Below are 22,200 nucleotides of genomic sequence, written 5' to 3' on the forward strand. Positions count from 1 at the left end.
ATTTAGAGTGCATGAGGACAGTGACGGTAAGCCTACACTCATCATCACAAACACACTTAGATGACCTGTTTGGACGTGCATAGTTAATCATTGACTGACACTGGTTTCAAACAGACCTGTTGGGAAGACGTGACACTAACAGTTGTTGCAATGAAAAAGATGGACTCATCAGTGTGCTTGTGTTTTCTCACCGTGTCTGAGAGCTGAGGTTTCAAGTCCAACTTGAGGAAGCGGAATGCCAAAACTGGAACTATGCATATTGCTGTTGCCAATGCAATAGTTAACCACACGACTGGCTGCAATAACGTGCTCTGGGCACTACCTGCACCCAGAAACATACAGAAATATACATACACAAACATGAGCAACTATATTTTAACAATGTAAAGCATCTCAAAAGTCCTGTATACACACACTCACACATGGATATAAGACAACTTTACATGTGAATGATCTTGCTGGTGGAATGAAATGAAATTGCTTTAATTTATAGTTATTTGGAGTACACTTAAGTTTACTGTTGAAGATGTAGGCTACTATTATTTGTTTATATCATAATTGATAATATAGGTTTATTGTTGGCATAATTGAAAAAGCTGTCTACCTGCAACTATGTAACTTTCTAACCTCAAATAGTTACTGTGATGTTTCAATCTGAATTTCAGCCCCACCACAGTACTCTCATTAGGTTCTAAATGATATTTGTTTAGAAACTGATTCAGACAAGATTTTAGTTCTTATTAGTTCCAAGTGTTGCCTCTCAGGCACAGTACTAAAGTGGTTCAAGTCCTATCTACAGAACTGGGAAAGCCGAGCAGACGAATGTAGTGTTTGGAGTTCCCCAAGGTTCAATCCTGGGTCCTCTTTTGTTTAGCATTTACATGCTTCCATTAGGCCAAATGATACAAAACAATAGCATCCACTATAATAATTATGCAGACAACACCCAAATTTTTCACCAAGCGATTACAGTCCCATAGATTCTCTCTCTCAAAGGCACTGAAAAAATCAATGATTGGACGATCTCAACTCTCTGTCTCTGAAAACAAAACAAACAAACAAACAAAAAAACAAAAAAAAAGTTGGAAAGTCTTGGTGTAATCTTGGACTTATCTTAAAAACATAGCAAGAATCAGAGGATTCATGTCCAGGCAGAACAACATGCCCATGTTTTCATTTCCAGCAGGTTAGACCAAGAAATCTGAACACATGGCTCCAGTTCTGATTTCTGCACTTGTTTGCAGTGTGACAGAGAATAGGTTTCAAGGTACTGCTACTTGTCTTTAAATCTTTGATTTGCTTAGGACCAAAATACATCTCTGACTGTCTTTCACCATATGAACCCTCTTGACCTCTCATATCAACATGGGGAAGGGCTGCTAACTTTTCCCTGAGAGCAAACCAAACATAACATGTAGAAGCAGCCTTTTGTAACTGTGTACCACAGAACCTTAAGTAGTTGTACATCTGTACCTATGTATACTATATTTATGTCTCTGTACTTAACTTTTGTTAATGTTTCTATTCTTTTAATTAGTATTTTAATGTTTTATGCTGTTTTTCTTTTTTCATGTTGTTTATTTTTATTGCATTATGTAAAGCACTTTGAACAGCCTTTGTGCATGAAATGTGCTACACAAATAAACTTGCCTTGCCTTTTGATATCTGTAAAATATCCTCTTTATTCCATTACATTTAAAAATGATGTTATGCATTTGTATAAAAATAGAACAAATTTTGGCTGATGTTTTATTCTCAAAAATATCTATATTGATATTTGCCACAAAAATCCAGTATTAGTCATGCTCCACTAGGTGTGTGTGGGTGTTTGTGTGTGTGATAGACAAATAAAGAAAAAAGCGGACTGACCTACGAAGTGGAACTGATTGGGAAAGATCCTGAAGAGAGTCTGACTGTGCAGAGCGAACATGATGGTGAAGTAGGAGCCCAAAGAGCCCCACACAAACACATGGTTGATAAGTGTCCAGAAGCCTGTGTCAAGAGCAATCTACACATTGATACACACATGCAAGAAACAGCAAAGAAGCACAGTTAATACACTTTGATCTCGCAGGCAGTATTTGAATATATATAGCCAATAGCCAATATATATATAAAAAAATTGAATAACCAGCTGCCAGCTGTGAGGAAAGTTTACACCACTCTGCCCTCACTCACCTGTACACTGACCACAATAACCAGGGCTGTTGCCGTGGTGACAGCAAAGGTCTGGTAGTCCGCGAGGGGCTCTCCGGTGCTCTGAGTGGCGTCTGACAGGATGGCATAGGGGACAAAGAACAGCACCACTGATGTGTAGATGCCCTGGGCAATGCAGATGAAGAACTCTCTCTTGTTGAAGAGGAGATTGAGCTGCCCAGGCTCATACAGCTTAGGATACTCCAGACTTCTCTGGTCAGGGACATCCTACAATAAGAGAGGAAGTGAGGGGCTGTATTAGGTAAAACAAGGCAAGGTGTGAATTAACAAAGAATGGATTGCGGCCACTGATAGCACCATGAATTGTGCATTATTTGCAACTGCTATCTGCGCCATCTCTGATTCACAAAAGATTTTGAGTACAATTTGCCCTTGTTTTGGGTCTGACTGAGTGAGTGGAGCTGTTCCCAGTGTTTCAGGCTTTTCTCCACATCTCAGCACCCAGATTGGTCCGTAATGAAAACTGCCGAGAGTGCAAAGCCTCAAGTGCAAAGCCTCCAATTGCGTGTCTTTAATTAGCAGAAATGCATACACACAGAGCTCTCCACAATCACAAACCAACTTTCATATATTTTGCTTCTTTTACTTCTCAAGTATTTTGCATCTATAACATAATCCACTGACATTTTGAATCAAAATAGGCTACAGCTATTAAGGTGACTCAGGCAGGTCTGAAACATGTTAGATTAATGTCTGAATCTTACAATAATGTTGTTCATGTGTCACTGAATGTATCCAGGATTTTGCAGAAACATCAGTAGTGATTTTCTGTTTGCTGCCCACAGCTGGCTGCAGCATCACACAGCAGCTGAAATGATGAGCGCGTCTCCAAACTGAGAAAGAAGTTGTTTGCATTTACGCACGCAGCACAGCAGCACAGCAGCACAGCAGCACAGCAGCACAGCAGCAGTAACTTCATTAAAATGGATCGGTCAGGATCTGACAGTAATTAATGTTCTGTGATCTGCTACACATCTACAGGTCAGCTGTTTCACACAGATTCAGGTTTAGAGAGAGAGAGACAGAGAGAGAGAGAGAGAGCCCTTCAGTTACCACCAACTCTCTGGAGATGCTAATAATTTCACTCTAACTGCATTTGGCTACTAGCTCTAGTCTTTGTGAATTGGACGGTTTTTGCAGTGAGGATCATTTGCATAGAAGGGGCTAATTTTGCGCCAAGTGTATGCATATTATCTTATTTACATACATGCAAATAGCAAAGGCACACCGAGACGCTATTTGAATGGCAGCGCAGTTTGCGGTGCCTTTCACCTTTTGCGGGTGCTTTGTGAATTACACGGTTTCTTTTTGTGTCATTTGCACAGGTTTAGCAGCTGCAAAAGCCACACAATCCTTTTGTGAATTTGCCCCAAAGAGTCTATAGTTATGCTAGAAGCTGTGTGAGGCTGTACTTGATGACAACACTGATATTTAGCAGATGATGTTTACCATATTCACCATCTTAATTTTGCACTTTGCTCATTATCAAATTAGCAACACAAAGTTATGGATCAAATGGAAATGTCATTAGTTCTGCATGTGGTCATGAAAGTAAAATAAAAGTACTAGACAAATTAAAACTAAATTAAGTCTTGCTAGTGTTACTTGAAAGTTAGGTAATTACAATTCATCCTGAGGGGAAACATAAATGTCTGTGCCAAAATGTCATGGCAGTCATCCAAAAGCTGTTGAGACATTTCACTCAAAACTACAAAAAGGAAAAGTCAAGGGGTCACCAAAGTTATTAGAATTAATATTCTGGGTATCTGTATCAAATGTCATGGAAAGACATTTCACAAAAGATCATAAATGTCAAACTTGTGTTGATGCGAGAGGAAAAGTCAGGGGATCACCAAAGTCGGAAGACATCATCCTCTGGGGACACTGACTGTACCAAAATCCATGGCAAATCCATCCAATTGCTGATGAGATATTTCAGTCTCGACTAAAGTGGACTGGCCGGCAGACAAACTGCTATCTAAAATATGGCTTTGTCCTTCTTTAATCTACTGTTGTCATAGCAGACTTCACAGTAAAAACAATCTATCAATCTTCTATTTCCTGGAAAGAACACAATGACAGAATACATTAAAGCTCTGTAGTAATGATTTGTACAGACCTGGTCAAAAATCCCCATGGCCAGCACGGGGAGGGAAGTGTAGACAATGTTGTAGAGTGTGATGAAGTACTGATCATACACCGTCTACAAGAGAAAGGAGATGGACACACAAACACACACACACACACATGATTGATAATCACAATTGTGACAGTGACTCTTGACCTTGATCACATGACCTCTACTCTCTGACCTGGGCAGAGAAGCCACAGAAGAAGCCGAACCAGAAGTGCACCATGGTGAAGGCAAAGTTCTTGTAGAAGAAGTAGCAGAGGAAACGGCACATGCGCAAGTAGGACCAGCGGCCGTGCACAAGCAGAAGGCGCTGCAGGAAGCGGAACTGGGAGAAGGAGTAGTCACTGGCCAGCACAGCCTGGATCCCCTCCTGACCTGAGATACCAACTCCAATATGAGCACCTGGAGGAGTGGAGAGGAGAGATGGACACCATGAGAGAAGTAAAATAAAGTTGGCTGTAGTTGGAAAAACTAGACTTAAGATAAGATATATCTTTAAAGGGAAGAAGTTATAATTACTGAAAAATACTTTGCATTAATTAACACTTATATTTGTTTTCAGCAACACTATAGTGTGTTATAAACCGTTTATTAGATGTTAATATGCTGCATAACTGATCTATAAAGCATTACAACATGTAAACCCTTTATAACAAGAGCTACAGATGAAAAAAACGCCTCAGAGAAAAAACCAGCAAATTTTGACATCTTGAAGAGCATAAATCACAGGATGTGAACCACTCCACCCATCACTGCTGCATTTACTGTGTTTCTGCTTAAAGTCATATGAGGAACCATCATGTACACATGATGTCCATAGACAGACAAACACGCAACACTTACAAAACACAGACTATCACACCCACAGATAGAGAAACAAAACTTTGGGTTATTGGGTTATCACCTCAACATCCACTTTTCTCATTTTGTTTTCTCATTTTCGTTTGAGAGAAAAAACATCTTATTCTGCAATATCTGATGGTAGCAAATATGTTCTGAGTAAATACTCTGTAACACTTTTTACATTTTGACCTCCATATATAGCATTTATAAACAACAAATAAACATTTCATAAATAGTTTATAACACACTATAATGTAATTGTGAACAGCTACAAGGACATGTTTGTGTGTGTAAGTAGAGCTTGAAATTGTCATTATAGCCGCTTAAAACAATATTATAATGTCTTATAAACAATTTAATGTACTACATATAAATGATGAATATACACATTTACAAACTTCAGTCTGTTTTATTTGGCATCTGTGGAAAATTTGGGATCTCACTTAAAGTTAAACAAAAATTTTAGTGGATTTTAACAAAACTTGGATTCACAGCACAGGTTTGGAGTAATGCGTCCATCTGCAAGTCAGTAGAGTTTAAAAGGTTTAACACACACCGAACAGAAGACACCAAGAAAGCAGTCCCTAACTCGATGAAGACATCACACACACTGCAACATATGTTTCCACACAACCTGTGTCATTACTAGTAACACTATGTAGATAAACAACCTCTACTACTACACTTCTGCTGAGAATTTCCATTGCCCAAAGGTAGACATTTGCACCCATGTAGCTAAATCCAACTTCTCTCTTTTACTTTCCTCTCTGTCTCGTCTAGTTACACTTCCCCCTCTCCTCTCATCCATCGTCCGCACAACTCACTCTTGATCATGCTAACGTCGTTAGCGCCGTCTCCTATGGCCAACGTGACGGCCTTCTTGTGTTTCTTGATGAGCTCCACCACCTGAGCTTTTTGCAGCGGGGTGACTCTGCAGCAGATCACTGCTTTGCATGCGCACGCCGTTGACACAAACTCCATCTCCATGTCTGCTTCTAGTGCATGGGCCTTTTGGAGAACAGGAGAGAGAGATGTGAGGTTAGTGTGAGGTGAAGGGTAAATAGTGATAGTTGCAGCTTTGGAGGAAAAATAGTTTAGGAGGAAGATCATGGTTTATTGATGTAAATAACACTGGAAGATTATTATCTCCTGGCAGTTGGCTCTGTATGTGTAATATGTGACTGTGGAGGCGTGCTATTCATACCAGACTGTGACCGTTGATTACAAGGGCAAACTCTCCAGAGATATTTTCCATGAGGTTAGAGGGTGGTGGTTGAGGGGGAGGGAAACAGCTGCAGTGCCTTGCTCCTCCTCCTGTACCATTTCCATTTTGTCTGTCACTGAAGCCGTTACCCATGAAACAGGTCTCCACCCATCTCTCCATCCCCTGCTCCTTCACTCCATCTCTGCTTCGTGACAACTCGATCATCCTTTCTCTCGCCCTCCTGAAGAGGAGGAAAAACATACTCCACATCAGCAGGGCTTGTCTGTGCCACAATGACAACACCAAAACACAACACATATGAAGGAGAAAAAAGAGAGATGAAAGAGGCATCGCCAAGATGGAAAACAGACAGCTGAGCAAACAAGTCAAAGAACTGATAAAAATAAAGAAGTGGCAAAATGGAAAAAGAGCATGCTAATGCTAAACTGAGGTTAGCTGTGCCCATACCCTGGTGTTATTGTTGTTGTGATTGCTGATGTTTCAGCCCGTGGCCTTCATCTCTGTATCAAGTGTTCAGAAGCACCTGAATCAGCAACTCTTTGTATGATCATTTGTGCGTCAGATGGTGCCACAATATGGCGTCAGGTTTTTGCTCTGTATTTAGCATATTTTAATATTTTTGGGCCATGTTTGGCACTTTAAGGTACAGTTTTTTTAGGGTACTGTCTTCTGTATTTATGGTATTTTGTGCATTTTAAATATTTCAATCATTAAGATTGTATTAGTATGCTGTGTTGTATGTTCTCAGGTCCATCCTGTTGCAGGGGAATTTCCCAACTTTTGTTGTACTGTTAACACAGCTAAATGCATTTCACACTAGTTGTGGGAACAGTAGTATGTAGTCAACATCACTTGTAAAATCCATGTATAAGAAAAATACAGTCTGTGCTCATACAGCAGGCAACATAGTAGAAGTAACCAGAATATCAACAAACATCATTTGGAAATTTCAATTTACATAATTCATTATGTCCATTATGGTGTCCAAAAAAGTTTTTTTTTAATTTAAGAGAAACAAAGATAATTCTGTTTTCGCTTTTTTCACTTCACTTCTCTTGTTTCAGAATTTAAAAAATAACAATTCAAAACAAGACACAATCATGCATTATGACAATGTCACTATTTCTACAAAATTCTTTAATTTTCCACCAGAAATGGCTGATATGCTCACTTTTGAAAAGAAAAATATGATTTAAGTACTCAGTAATAGATGTATTAACTTTGTAAAATTGAGACTTTTTGCAGTGAGGCATGTGGGGTACAAATTTTAAAAAGTACTGAGAGTGGCTGAGTTGAAGCAGGGGTCACACATTCTTCAGTGATTCTCATACATGAACCACTGTGGTCCCACACCTACTCAGCCCAATCATGCATATACTTCTTAGTTTCTCTCTGGCCAACACCTGCCTTTTGTCATTTTAGATCACAGTGTTCCTCCAACAGTGAAGACAGACACAGTAAAGCAGAGATGGACATCCAGCCGTCCATCCAGACAGACTGACCTGAGTTCCTGCCGTACACTCTGGACAGTGTGTCCACTGATGATGAACACCTCAGTCATATCATCTGTCAGCATCTTACAGGAGTAACCTATATTGACAGCCGTCTCTGTGTGTGAGAGAGGGAGGAGGATAGTATGTTACCAGAGTGTGAGTTAACTGCTACATACCAGCTTAACATACTGGAGCTGAATGATAAAGAGGCCTGGTGCCAGTACAGAAGCTCAGATGGATCAAAAGCATTTTTAAAGATCTTACTTTGTCTTATAAAGTGACTGACAGCACAAGTTTAAAACAAATTGCAAGCGAAACTTCCGTAAAGGTTAGCAACACACTGAAAAGCATTGTTATGAGGTTTTGGCTTCATTCACTGTTCACCATCTTAGACTGCCTGAATGCTTTTTGCACTGGTTTACATGCTCTTGTATGTTTACATGATTGCAGCTGCAGTGCAGACCCGGCCTCGTTAATGATCAACTCCTGGTCAGTGTGGTCAAGGGAACACTATCTTGAGATTGCTACTTTTGGGTGGCTTCCTGATGTGGTTGCAGTAGATTTGATCACAGAGCAAACAACAGTGGTGGAGTGCAATGGTGGTGCAGCACTACTTACATATGAATGCTTGATAGTAGTGTAGAGCTTTAATTGATTAGTCTATTGACAGAAAATTAATCGCCAACTATTTTGATAATCTATTAATTTTTAAAGAAAAAACTCAAAAATTCTCTGCTTCCAGCTCTTAGATGTGAATATTTTCTGTTTTCTAAAGTCCTCAATGACAGTAAACTGAATATCTTTGGGTTTTGCACTGTTGGCCGGGATAAACCAAGACATTTAAGGTTGCGTCATGGGGTCTGGGAGATGACGAACCCTTCAGTGTGCTTCCACCATCTCTACAAGAGGATATTCTCAGCAAACACCTCCGCACAAAGATGTGGCTCTTGGGTATTTTGCAGAGTATGGTGCCTTTTGAACAACAGGGTGCAAAAGAAGTCCTGCAAGTGGGTATGAAGGTGTGTGCCTCACCCTGTTTGTCTCCAGTGAGAACCCAGATCTTGATGTTAGCCAGGGAGAGGACAGCGATGGTCTCTGGTACGCCTTCCTGCAGCTTGTCCTCTATAGCTGTGGCACCCAGCAGCTAAACACACAGGCAGACACAGTCACAAATTCCAGTATTATACACTACAGGAAAGTTGAAGGGGGAATAAAAGAAATTTCTATGTTATGACTTGAAATGATTTGAGTAATATAGTAAAAAAACAAGTTAATACCATTCTCTCTCATTAAATCAATGATCAAGTAGATAATGCGCTGCAATGTGATGACCTGACAATGTTATATATAACAGAAAGGAATTTCCCCTCACCAATTAGTGTCTGAGAAACATCTTCAGCTAAAGCTAAGTTCCCTTTTTATGTCATATGTTTGGGGAAGGCACTGTGCATACATTGCATGAGAAACAAAAAAAGAAAGTGAGACTATCCACTAGATACAAACCACACACTCACACACACACACACACGCATGCATGCATACTCCCTGACCAAGTCACTAACCATCATGTCTTGTTCTATCTGCTCATAAGCGGCTGCTAGACGGTCCTCTCTGCAGTCGGTGGCCTTGTCAGCGCAGCGGTGGCTCTCGGACCACGCCTCCCACTCGTCCTCTGACAGGTCCCTGTAGGCCAGAGCCAGGGTCCGCAGCCCATCTGCTCCATACTCCTAGAGCCAGAAATATACAAACATTAATAGATAAACACAAACATTCTGACACGAACATGCAGGATGCACATTAAAATGAGAAGACACTAGATGGCAGTGCAGCTCCATCCACATCCAAACCCATATGAGCGTTGACCACTCTTGTGTTTACTCACATTGAGGTGGTCTGAGGTGATATTCATCAGTTCCTGGTTGCAGGGGTGGAGTCTTTCCAACAACACAGTGTCAGCTCCTTTACAGTACAGCCGGATCCTGCCCTCTGGGTTACGCACTGAAATTGAATGATAGAGTGTAATTAAGATAAGATACTCCAAGGAATCCATACTACTCCTCCATCACCTTCCAATAATGTTATTCCTCCAGTGTGTCACAAAGGCTGTCTGAATATCGTTTGGCACTGATGTATGAATGTGGTCTCACTGCTCTGTTGCTAGACTAAAGTTGTTGATTAGGCGAAAGTGATTTATGACCTGTGATTTTTAGGCAGTTTTCCAGCAGTTTACACATGGACAATTCACAGGAACACACAGTGAACTCTCACTGACGGATAAAATGTAAACATGACTAATAGCCCTTCTCCTGCCAGCATGTAGGAGTGTTGGTTATGATTTAAATACGAATCTGTGATTTAAACAGAAAAGGCACAGTCCGCTGCAATGGCCCACTGGTGTTTTACATCCACAGTAAGTGTCTTTTCTGTTTATAGTCTCTCAGACTCTGAATGAAGAGTCCAAGCACAGGACAAACATTTGCTTCCTCTGTGTGTGTGCAGTGGGGAATTTTCAGGAGTATACACACACACACTCATTGACTCTGTGTTTTTTGATTTTCATCAAAAAATACCTGAAGTTGTTAAATGTACCAGATCATTTTAAGCTAATTTTCAGTTGTGTTTTATGTCCACATCCACCCAAAATTGCTGCTTTTTCCAGCTGCATGGAGGTGCTGATCACTGTAATTACAGTAAACATGAAAAAAAAAAAAAGAAAATGCAAATGAGTTTATTTTGATTTGATTTTTCACCAGATTCCCTCCAAGTAAATAAACAGCAAATGTTTAAACTATTCAGTGGTTATGCTGCAGATAGTATTTTAAAAACTGACGTTTGCCTGGATTGTTGTTTTAATTTTAATCAGATTTTCCCACGTAATGTATAAATTCGAATAATTAAAATTAAAACACTCATTAAAGCAACTAATTTTGTACTTAGTGCTATATACAATGGAGGTTTTATATTGATGCTGTCATGTTTTACTATTTTTCTGTTCATATTTGGGGAAAAAAACAACAAAAATATTATGTAAAAAAAATGAAAACTGATACATTTCCAGATTTTTTTTTGTTTTCAGATTAAGGAGTGTTAAACACCTATAACAGACATCCTCTTCCGTATGTTGTTGAAGTCCAGTATAGCAAGCAGAGTGTAGGTGACTGTTCGTCCCATCTCTGTGGTGGTGATCGTCCCAGGCGTTCGTGAGCGAAACACAAAGCCGAAGTTCCGAGCTGCTGTCACTAGAGCGCCCTCATCTGGAGACTGGGCCTTGTAAACCAGCTCTCCTGAACAGACAGATGAAAAATGAATAAATTATGGCTTATAAAAAATTGACAGATGGTGTGTTAGTTTGAATGTCTGCTTCCTTTCAGCCTCCCAGATCTTTCTCACCCTCACTCTTCTCCTCACTCATGACAGTGTGACAGAGGGAGAGCAGGCGGAAAAACTCGTGAGTGTGCAAGTCTCCCACTTTCACTGATTCCAGCAGGGTGTCGTCATAGAAACAGAAGTCCGGGTCCGCCAGGGGGTTGAAGGGAGTAAAGTCCAGTCTCTGGAAGATAAATGGAGAGCTGGACACTCTGATAACATGTCATAAAGTAGTAGTAGATACATGTGTCAGTGTATGAATGTGTGCTTTAATGTTTAGATTGTTTTGGCTACTTACCTTTTGCTGAGGTACCAACAGGTCTGTCACTTCACCTAACAGTAACACAAACACCAGATGTGTAAGTGTTATATGTTTGTGTTATATGTATGTGTGCACGTGTTGATTCAGCACAAGTGTGTGTGTCTGTGTGTAGACTTACCGTACGTCTGTCCATTGATAGAGCACTTATTGAAGCTCATGATGTTCTGAGTGAGAGTTCCAGTTTTGTCACTGAAGATGTATTCAACCTAAGGGAAACAATTAAAATTGGGTAAAATGGGTTTAGGGTGGAGTGCATACATGTTCGACTGCTTCTACAAAGTACAGCTCAAGATGGTGAGATATTCTTAGGACCAATTTGTGAAGCTTCTTGCTTTCCAAATCTAGATTTATTTTTAATCTGGAGGCACCAATTTGTGCAGCATGAAACATGTGGTTCCATTATATTGTTACTGCAAAATCTATTTAAAAATGTATGCAAATACATCTTTCAAATCATTTAAGACTGATTGTCTGTATTACAGGCAGTAACAGACTATTGAAATGATCATATATCTAAAAAAGCATCAGGAACTAAGCCTCAAAAGCATCAGCATGCAACACAAGCTAAAACTAAATATTTGTAGGATGGATGGGTGGGTGGGTGGAATAGATAATCCATAAGCATGCATGAAATATCACACACTGTGTTTGCTGTATAAGTGTGGATGCCCACCTGGCCCAGTTCCTCATTCAGAGTGGTGGTCCTGGCCTCAGCTGCTGTGTTACACTGTGAGCAGAACATCTGCTGGTCCCAGTTAATGAAGTAGCTGTGACCCAGCCTGATCACCTCCACGCTGATATGCAAACAGTTACAAACAAACAGTAGAGTAAAAGTCACCTAATAGTCACCTGCCATGACAAGCGAGTAGTTGTTGGGTTGTACTGTACAGTGTAGGTTAACAGAGCTTAAATGAAAATATTTAGGCCTGCTTTATATGTAGCATTAAAATGATTATATGATAAGATTTAACCAAGAAATTGCACTATATGAATTATGAGGCCTCTTAGATGTCTGGAGACAACAGTGGGGGGGAATGCCTAGAATATGCCTAATACCTGGAGTAAATAATGTAACAGTTGGTGTAAACAACTGCCAACTGCAATATCAGTATATCCTGAGTATTAATACAGCATCTGTTCAGTTTTGGGGTTTTTCATATTTGTCTTTCATCACAGTTTTTTTTAATACAGTATGTCTCTTTGTCATTGACGTCTCCTCACCTGACATATAGCGAGATAGGCACCACGGTGTTGAGAATGATGACGTAGGACCAGAAGGAGAGGAAGGCTGAGAACAGGAAGTTGTCTACAGGAGGGTCCCAAGGCAGGTAGCTCTGAAACAGGGAGCCCACCTCTCGCTCCCACACTGCATTACCCACAGCCAGGATCACACCCATACACACCAAGAAGCCAAAGATCTGATGCACAGATGGGTAAACATTAAAGTACATGTAAGCAAGAGTAGGAACCTGAAAAGTACAATCAGATATCTTACATTTGGATCTCTGGCTAGTTGAGCCCAAATCAGGATTGAATACATTATCAGAGAAGATATGAAACTAGATTCAAGCCACTGAGATCACATCCTGAAATAGTTATGAGCCATGAAAGTGAGAGGTTTGGGGTGTCCTACCCAGAGGACCAGAGTGTTCATCAGACGATCGATGCTCGTACGTTTAAACTTGGTGCGACCGCTGTTTTGCATTAGCTTGGTATCTGGGCCTGGAACAGAAAACAGGAGAAAGTTGGACCTGCTATGTGTGTCACACACAGACATACATTACACACACAAATACACACACAGACACACCTACCGGCAAAGATGACCAGGCCGTAACAGGCCTCAGTGTTGCGGAGGACACATCCTCGTAACAGCATGTTCTGGTTGGTCAGGGTGTATTTCTTGTCTCTCCAGTACAGAGTCCCGGTGAAACGATCCAGCTTGTTGTTGGGGGGCTCACACACTACCTCACCTTCACACACAGGAGACAAGCAAAAGGTGCACAAACACACACAAATCTAAATTAGATGCTACATCATGGATGTCCACCAAATTCAATTACAGTACTAGATATATTTCCTAGCAGTATGATATAGTGTTGGTTTAATCATCCCTGGGACATCATGCCGTTGTCACACATCCAGGCTGAAACACACACCTTGTGTAAGTTGATCTGTGGCAAAGTGTGGGTTCATTTGCTGCAGTGATGCATTTTCCTGAGCAGGTGAGGAGTGTGTGTGTGTGTGTGGGCGTGCTCTGCTGACACAAAACTCTTTGGTTGTGTGCGCTGGTGGGCGGTTGATGAAAAGCTGTAGTTCAGTGCTGACGGGAGAGGGCAGAAACTGCGTGTGTATTTTCTTTGTTAATGCGCAAGGGTGTGAAAGTGGATAGTGTTTGTGTTTAACACTCAGACACAGACTGAGGGCTGTTGACCTTTAGATTACTGAGAAAGGAAGACGTACAGAATGAGAAACTAAACTGAGAGATTAGCTGGTTCTCAAATCTCACCATCAAATGAAGCCAAGTTGTTTGGGTCTCCAAGTTCACATGTCACCGAGACAGACTGACGCACCTTCATATTGGTCTCTCTGCAAGATAATACAACAGTGATTTAGATGTACTGTAGTTTCCTGTTGCTTGTGCAGGATTGTGAGGTACTGTAGGTCGACGGTAAGGTGTGGTGTGTTTTCTGACCCGTCCAGCTCGGCTGTCTCAATGTAACAGAGCCCGTGAGGTTCACTGCTGGACAACAGGAGCAGGTCAGCCTGGAAATAGATACAATAGCTGGGGTTAGCATCCACTGCACAGCACTGACGGCACAGAAACAGAATTAGAAAGATACAGATAGTTTGCATCACTGATGAAAATGATTAGCATCTACACAACTTAGTAACTATCTGCAGTTGTTATTGTCTTCTAATGACGCACTTATACTGAAATCCACTTAACATCATAGCTTTAGAGTATTTAGAGACAAACTAATAGATTCATGATTTTGGTCTTCATGTTGACTGTAGAAACACATAACACAATAATGCCAGTCTTATCCTTTAAACCACAAAATTAATGCACTGCTATAAAGACAGTGTGTGTGTGTGCATGTGTGTGTTTGTGTACCGATGTAGCAAATCAATGTTAGACACACTTACTGCCACAAACTGGTTGTTTTCCAGTTTAATGATATCACCCACTCGAACGTTCATCCACTTTTCATTCTGAAGCCTGAGATAGCAAACAAAGAGAAAAAGTGAAGATAAGAGTATAAGATGAAAAGATATTGTTGATATTGTTTAAGACACCTCAACAGTGCTAGCAAACTTACGAGCCACGGATGAGAACCTGAGACTGACGGTTGTTCACTTGGTTGTCGCTCTTGTGACGAAACTACAGGAGACAAAGATCAACGTGAGCTCTTGCGAGGGAGCTGATTCAGGCTCACCATATTTAACAGAGGCCGCTTGTTTGTGAGGCTACATTTAAAGTTATCAGGAGTCCTTGTACTGTATTTCACTGTAATGTTATCCACGTGCAAGCTTGTGTGATGCGTAAAATAAGTGCTCACATAGTCGTCTGTGGCATCCTTTACTGCAGTGATGCTCAGGACCAGAGCTAAAGGCACGATGGTAGTGAACCAGGAGAGAGAGGAGATCTGAGGTATCAACTAGACAAACACAGAGAGAGAGAGTTGAGCTCCAGATTACTCTGAATGGGGAAGCAAAGGCAGTATGTGATACAGCTCCATCTGACCCAGGCCACACAGCAGACCTCATAGATCCCTGTGAACCTGAGTGCACCTCAGGGATCCTGCTGACTGCATCATACTATGTATTCACGTGCTGGTAAGAAGGTTTCAAGTCTGCAGGTGAACAGCAGTGAATTCACATACTATTTTGTTGCACACTCAAAATTCAATACACAAACATGCTTGATGAAAAGCATGAGGTTTGTTGGGGTGCTTCTTTTAAAGTAGTCGCTCAACATTTCAAACATTTCAAATATGGTTATTTGCCTTCTTGTCAAGAGTTATATGAGAAGATTGATACCACTCACATGTCTATATTGTAAATGTGTAACAGGGGCCAGCAGCCAGTTAGCTTAGCTTAGCACAAAGACAGGAAATAGGGGGAAGCAATTAGCCTAGCTCAGTCCTAAGCTAACAAAAGCCACTTACCAGCACCTCTAAAGCTCATTAACTAACAAATTATATTTTGTTTGCTTTAACTGTAGAAAAAAGCATAAAAGAGACAATTTTCCGTTTTTAGGGAGATTGTGTGCTGTACTATTTACAAGTCCCCGAAGTTTCACCTTGTCTTTATGCTAAGCTAAACTAACTGGTCGCAGGCAGTAGTTTCATGTTTACTGTACAGACATAGGAGAGGCAGCGAATCCTCCAAAGAAAGAGTATCTCAGAGTATCAAAATGTCAAACTCTTCTCTTAACAATACTGTCACTGAGGTGGATACCTTCCTTCAAGCATAAGAAAGAAAGCCTTGTTTTTAGCTTGACTACCGTATAACTTTGTGTTTTCCCATTGAGCTTTGAAAAGGGTTTCATAAGGCTTAAAATATCAGCAATGTCGCTGGTTGTGCTTTGAGGTCCCTGCAGAAAGCTGTGAAGTTACAATAAGCTCACTAATTCTCTCTAATCACCCACCCTCAGAGATTTTATTTATTTTTTGAGATTATTTGGATTTTTAATGGGTTTCCTATTTCCTTCACCTTAAATATTCAACCTTCCCTGTTTAATACCTCCCAAGAGGTTTATTATCAGCAATTAGAGCTCAGTTTGCATGTCTTACACTAACCATCAATTACTGATGCATCTTTGTCCCTTAAAGTTGTAAACTTACTCACCCACCACATAATAATTAACCTCTTACCAGGCACCCTAAGCCTGAAAACAATGTACCCAAAATAAGAAGGTTACTGTTCTTCAACCCTTTTGGTTACAGTCATAACCCTGGTCTCATTTAAAAGATAAATTTTACAACCAAAAAGTCAGAATGAGTATAAGTAATCCTGAAAATACCACTAAGGCTTAAGTGTCCTACGGGTTGGACAGTGTCGCTTAACAGGTTAAACATGCTTGGACTCTTTCTTTCTCTCTCCCTTTTCCCTTTCCTCACCTGTAGTATGAGCAGGAAAAGGAAGTAGGTGTTGGCCACTTCCTGGAACTGCTCAAACAGGTTGACGGGCAGAAAGGTGATGATGTTGTACTTGGATGTCATGATGCAGTTACTCTGGATTAGGAGGAGGGTAAAAATAGAAAGCCAATATAAATCTTGACTTTATTTCAAGTGAATTGTTTCAAACATTTAACTGTTTTCTTATCTTTAAAGACAGCTCTACATTTTGGAACATGTACAGGAGAAAACAGAAAGCTCTCTTACTGCATACTGAAACTTCTCGTTGTACTCTCTGTCGTTGGCTCTGACCCTTCTCTCCTCCTCTGCAAAAACACAAAATGAGTCATGAAAGATTATATCAAAACATAAAACACACAGAGAGCACTACAATCTCTGCATCTGTGTGTGTGTCAAAATGAATTAAAGGACATATCTGATATAAATCTGAAATAAATCAGATATAAATCCTAAAAAATGTCATTATCAGTAACATCCTCTGAAGTCCTGGAGAGAAAGTGAAGGAGACAGACACCAGAAGGATGGTCTACTGTTTGTGAGTTTATTTATAATTCAATAAAGCTGGAGGTTGACTGAATAGTATCAGAGGAGACAGAGGGGCAGACACAATCATTCTTTTTCCCTCACACACACTGGTTCTAACAAGCAGACCAATTACCTCTGATCTGTAATTAGCTGCAACTTCTGTCTCTTAATGACCGGATGTGCAATCTGGGCCAGATACACGACACCTAACTACTGATGAGTGTGTGTATGTCTGTTTGAGTCGCTGGGCCTCATTACAGCTAGTCACAGATAAACACTCAGTACACTTTTGAACAGATTTTAATCTATAGGAAATAAGATAATTTCTTCTTCTTGTGCTTGAGCTCTTGTACCACTCTCCCCCTGACCGTGTTCTTTATCCTCTTGCTGTTTTTAGGTTTCTGTTCATGCTGATGCAAAGTAGTTTGGGAGTTCCCCTCCTCCTCTACCAGGCCAGCGTCCTCTAATATTGATGAGAAAGCTTTTTAAATGAAATGACTGGCCTGTTTTGCACAGAGCTGTACACGATTCGCATGCACGCATATGCACAGATATAAAAATTCAGGGCCAAAACATGTTATGCACAGAGGTACTGTAATTCTAAAACCACAAAGTCTTTGACATACTTTTGACTGATGGCTGCAAGGTGCCACAGGAAGGGACATCACACAACAGATGCCATTGCCCCATAATTATGTGCACACACATAAACAAAGACAATGCGGTTTCCTGTGTTTCTGCAGCACTGAGAGGCCCTGTCTTACCTTTCATTTCTTCGTCTCTGTGCTGTGTTCAGTTTCACCAAACAAACAGGACACTTAAAGAGAACCCATAACAGCTCCTCTTTGTTGTCACGTTATAAGACACATTTGGTGCGACAGATGAGCTTCGGTCGGCTACAGACCAGCTGGGCTTTTGTCAAAGTGGATTTAGTCGGGTTAGAAAATATAAATGATTCTCTCCATTTGTTTTACATTTTAGAGTCCAAACAGCTGTAACAACAGGAGTGGATGATATGGATAAAACCCTCAATCACAGTGTTTGAGAGTTTTCAATCTTATATGACAATATTAAGATATAATGTTAAAGTCAATTGAGAAGTCGTTTATGTATAAAATAGCCAGGCAGGCAAAATCAGGAAATACCAGACAAATCACAGTGCTTCATTGTATTGATGCAAAAATCATATAAAACTTCAATACTGGCATGAAACAGTGCTGCTCATTGATGTGTTATATTGCCTACAGTGACATGCACCAAGAAATATTGTAGGGATAGATTTCACCTAAACACTATGGCAAAATATCTGACAGTTGTCAAATTTATATTGTCTCACAGTATAAATAATCATATTGACCAACTAACGGTAATAATTTTAAATATGTATTACAAACAATAAAAATAGGCCTCTTTGGTTTCTAAAACCATTTAAGATATTCTTGTTTTACTGGTTAAGATGTCTTGTCATTATTAGATTCAGAACAAGAAGTTAAATATAATTTGGTTTTGCATGACAGTCGACTCGCCTATATTAGAGCTACTGTGCTAAAGTTAGGTTGACATGTTACAACTGCTAGACTTTGAGTGTATTTGCACCACATGACGTTGTCTCTTCTAAACTCTGGTTAGTGTGACAATATCTTAGATTGGTATGATCCTGTAGACACAGATACTCCAAAACCTATTCTGTTGAAACTCTTCTAATCCTCGCCCTCTCTTTTTTCCTTTTTTCCTTTTGGCCCTTCTCCAATCTACCTGAAGGTCGTTATGTTGCTTTCTGGGGCAAGTGTTCACCAGAGAGCTCTGTCTGACAGGCAGTGCCAAGGCTGCATTAGCCCTCCACGAAGAGGACAAGATGCTTGTGCCAGGTAAGCACAGAGGCACAGGCTTCCTGACCAACCCAACCTGAATGCATGAGCATCTTTAGCAAACTGCCCATTAAGTGTTTAATGTCTCTGACAGCTTCAAGGGCATTAGAAGCCCTGATGTAGACAAGATGCTGCACAGCAAGTCTGTATAAATCTATAAAGCTCCATTACTGAGAAATTACTGGATTTGCAGTGAGCATAAGCATAAGGTTTCTATAAACAACTGGGACATAAAGGAGTACATTAATATTGATTCTAACTAAAATACTTAATATCATACTATCTTACACAGAGTGACTAACTGCAGTCCAAAACAAGTCCTTTTCTTTCATCCCTGTCTCTTTAACACCCCCCTCCCCCCCAATGGCTGGACATGTGAGGGCACGTGCCACAGCTCTGAATCTCCTTATGTCTCCATGAGGGACACACACTCTCATAACACAGAAAACATCGGCTGAAGTCATAACAGTAATGACCAAAGAGCACACTGCGCTAATCTGCGCTATGGGGAAATGTTATTGTCCTTGCCATGACTAAAGCTAAGTAAGGATAAGACTCTGTGGAGAGGTGATCATTGCTCACTGTGGCTGATTTAATTAGATGAAAATCTAATCATCTGCAGTCACGCACACGCATACACACGCACACGCACACAGTGATCTAATTTGTTGGAAAGCGATGCGAGTGACACAGTGACAGACTGATATGCTGGAGGTCAAATGAAGGTGCACATTCAGTGTGATTTGTGATAGTTAAGCTAAGGAATAAGGATACAGACGAGGCAGTGCAGTGACAGCGGAAGCTGGCGCCTGGAAGATTGATCAGTGTCTCAGGCAGCAGAGACAAGGACATCAACGTATTTACGCATGCAGAAAACTCAGATAAACTCAGTTTTGTTTACACAGATTAATAGTCAGGAAACCACTAAAACTGAGCAATGACTTTAAGACACATTAGACTCCTCCTGTTTACTGGGATGTAGGACTGAAAACAGGTAAAAGCAAAGTTGAGATTGAGCCAAAACACTGGTTGACAGTGAAAAAGTGCACAGTGAATTATGAAGAATGAGCATTTTTGTACTTTCCATATCATTAGATTGCTTGGAAATTGATGTCAGATAATGGCAGTGAACAGATAGGATCGCTTAGTGATTTGTATGACCAGTAGACATTAAGTGGAACATTACAAAAAGCAAAATATGCTGACATAAAATATGCTGACATAAAATATGATGAGCTGTGCACATTAACACATACTTAAGAATGAAATGGAGTGAGTGTTATGAAGGGACAGGAATGAAACTTGGACTCAGTTGAGATGAGGATGAAGAATGTTTATTTGATGCTACAGTCAACAACCTCCTGACGACGCTGAAAAAGAACAACAGTAAAGACTCTGCGACAATGAAAAGCTCTTTGTCAAATGATCCGTCCAACCACAGCTTTAATTGTCACAGAAACTCGTACCTGTCCTCCTCTTTTTCGATTTGGATCCATTGAGTCCTTTCTGTTTCTTTCTTTGCAGGGAAAGAACGACTGGAAACCATTTTTCCGGGATGTCTTTCGGTACGGTCATCTTGACTTTTCTAAAGGTCACCGTCTCAATTTTCTTTTCTTTTTTTAAAAATTTATTTTAGATGTGCGCTGTTTCAACGACAAATGACCGCCACATCTCCGCAAGGACGGGGCTGAAGCTCCGGTCTCAACTTCAGTCAAGTTGGATTAACCGCGCACCGTCCCATCCCTGCCTCTGTGTGACTCCCTCTCTCACCCCCCAAAACACACACGCACTTGCTCCATCTGTGCTATCTTCTGTTTTCTCTCCCTTTCCTGCAGCAGAAACACTGAGGTAATTTTTCTGAGGGCAGTCACAAAATTTACAGTTTATCAGTCGCTTATTTGGCACATGCTCCAGCTATAAATCTCAAAGATTTATAGCCCATTTATTATAGCTAAATATTAGTAATTAGCTGGCAAAGTTATACGTATCTTTAAGGTTGTCAGTGGTGTTTTATCAATTATTAACGACAAATGGATCAGTCGCATCACCATGTGCAAGTCTGCATCACCCACAACATAAACACTGCCTGCTTTAAGCATTACGTAACCACATAGACTATGCGGTTACCATGGCAACCGCCTCTGCAGGGATTCCACAGCTGAGCGAGTCGCTGGGTTCTGGAAACTGGGCGCCATGTTGGCTCTAAACGGTACGCGGTGATTGGATCTCGGCTGTGGCGTTTGGAGCCAAAGTGGCTCGTGCAACGGTCCAGTTTCCTGTGCGTTTTAAATGGAGATGGTACACTGCAGTGCACGCAGGGCCTGGCAGGTGTCTGAGCACGTGCTGCGTTGCAAGCCTCGTGCCGACACATTAAAAATGACCGGACGCACGCTTCACTTATGCATTGTCCTGATATTGTAGGCTACATGAAGCTTATTTACGACACGCACATGAATAAAGATGTGCTGCTGCAGTTTAGGTACCTGCAGTAAATTGCTTCTCCGCCACTTCTGGAACATGTAATGGTTTAAACATTCATCATGTTAAGTATTTCTCCAGAATAAATAATTGTCCAATGAATATTAGCACATATAGCTGAGCTACATGAATCCAGGTGTCGACAGCTCAGTTCGAATAATGAAAGTGACTGGTATTCTTGTATTTAGTTCATTTAAACAGAACAGATGTGAGAGGGAGGAAAGACGTGAGATTGGATGACATGCATTATCATGAGTAGGATTTCTTGCCCTTGCAAAAAACCCCAACAAAAATCAATACTCTCTACTGCTGCATGCTGTGCATCAGACCCACACACTCAGCGTAGACTGCAAGTCTTCACCAGGATGAGTAATAAGAAACCAACTTTACAATCAAACTTTATATTTATTGACATGCCAAAATAGAATTTATGGGCCCCCTTAATGTCCTGCAGTGCTTACTACTAAGATCTCTGAGGCTCTGAAGTACAACCCTGCATGGGCACCTCTCCACTGTGGCCCCCTTTGCATTTACATGTACAGTATAACAACTATATACATTAATAAGGATAAAAACATGAAAGTC

General features: G+C 40.6%; 1 protein-coding gene across 2 annotated transcripts in view; it reads right to left on the reverse strand.

The window, feature by feature from the left end:
• Nucleotides 1–22,200, reverse strand: part of atp8b2 (ATPase phospholipid transporting 8B2) — a 30,305-nt gene that overhangs the window by 3,031 nt on the left and 5,074 nt on the right. The window contains exons 1-27 of one of the 2 annotated variants that reach the window (XM_044358516.1): nt 20,604–21,026; nt 16,991–17,049; nt 16,727–16,840; nt 15,164–15,262; nt 14,924–14,985; nt 14,751–14,823; nt 14,296–14,366; nt 14,110–14,189; nt 13,415–13,573; nt 13,234–13,322; nt 12,822–13,018; nt 12,274–12,394; nt 11,719–11,806; nt 11,577–11,611; nt 11,303–11,462; nt 11,008–11,196; nt 9,795–9,910; nt 9,475–9,639; nt 8,945–9,056; nt 7,922–8,027; nt 6,399–6,639; nt 6,019–6,202; nt 4,530–4,753; nt 4,337–4,420; nt 2,179–2,424; nt 1,870–2,008; nt 192–322 (exon numbers count right to left, since the gene is read on the reverse strand). In XM_044358516.1, the coding sequence (XP_044214451.1) occupies nt 192–322; nt 1,870–2,008; nt 2,179–2,424; nt 4,337–4,420; nt 4,530–4,753; nt 6,019–6,202; nt 6,399–6,639; nt 7,922–8,027; nt 8,945–9,056; nt 9,475–9,639; nt 9,795–9,910; nt 11,008–11,196; nt 11,303–11,462; nt 11,577–11,611; nt 11,719–11,806; nt 12,274–12,394; nt 12,822–13,018; nt 13,234–13,322; nt 13,415–13,573; nt 14,110–14,189; nt 14,296–14,366; nt 14,751–14,823; nt 14,924–14,985; nt 15,164–15,262; nt 16,727–16,840; nt 16,991–17,049; nt 20,604–20,712 (3,453 nt within the window). In that variant the 5' untranslated portion in view covers nt 20,713–21,026. Of the gene's footprint in view, nt 1–191; nt 323–1,869; nt 2,009–2,178; nt 2,425–4,336; nt 4,421–4,529; nt 4,754–6,018; nt 6,203–6,398; nt 6,640–7,921; nt 8,028–8,944; nt 9,057–9,474; nt 9,640–9,794; nt 9,911–11,007; nt 11,197–11,302; nt 11,463–11,576; nt 11,612–11,718; nt 11,807–12,273; nt 12,395–12,821; nt 13,019–13,233; nt 13,323–13,414; nt 13,574–14,109; nt 14,190–14,295; nt 14,367–14,750; nt 14,824–14,923; nt 14,986–15,163; nt 15,263–16,726; nt 16,841–16,990; nt 17,050–20,603; nt 21,027–22,200 lie in introns of those variants that run through there. The other variant, XM_044358515.1, reaches the window with a different exon arrangement.

Source organism: Thunnus albacares, chromosome 8, assembly GCF_914725855.1.
Source record: "Thunnus albacares chromosome 8, fThuAlb1.1, whole genome shotgun sequence".
NCBI classification, from domain to species: domain Eukaryota; kingdom Metazoa; phylum Chordata; class Actinopteri; order Scombriformes; family Scombridae; genus Thunnus; species Thunnus albacares.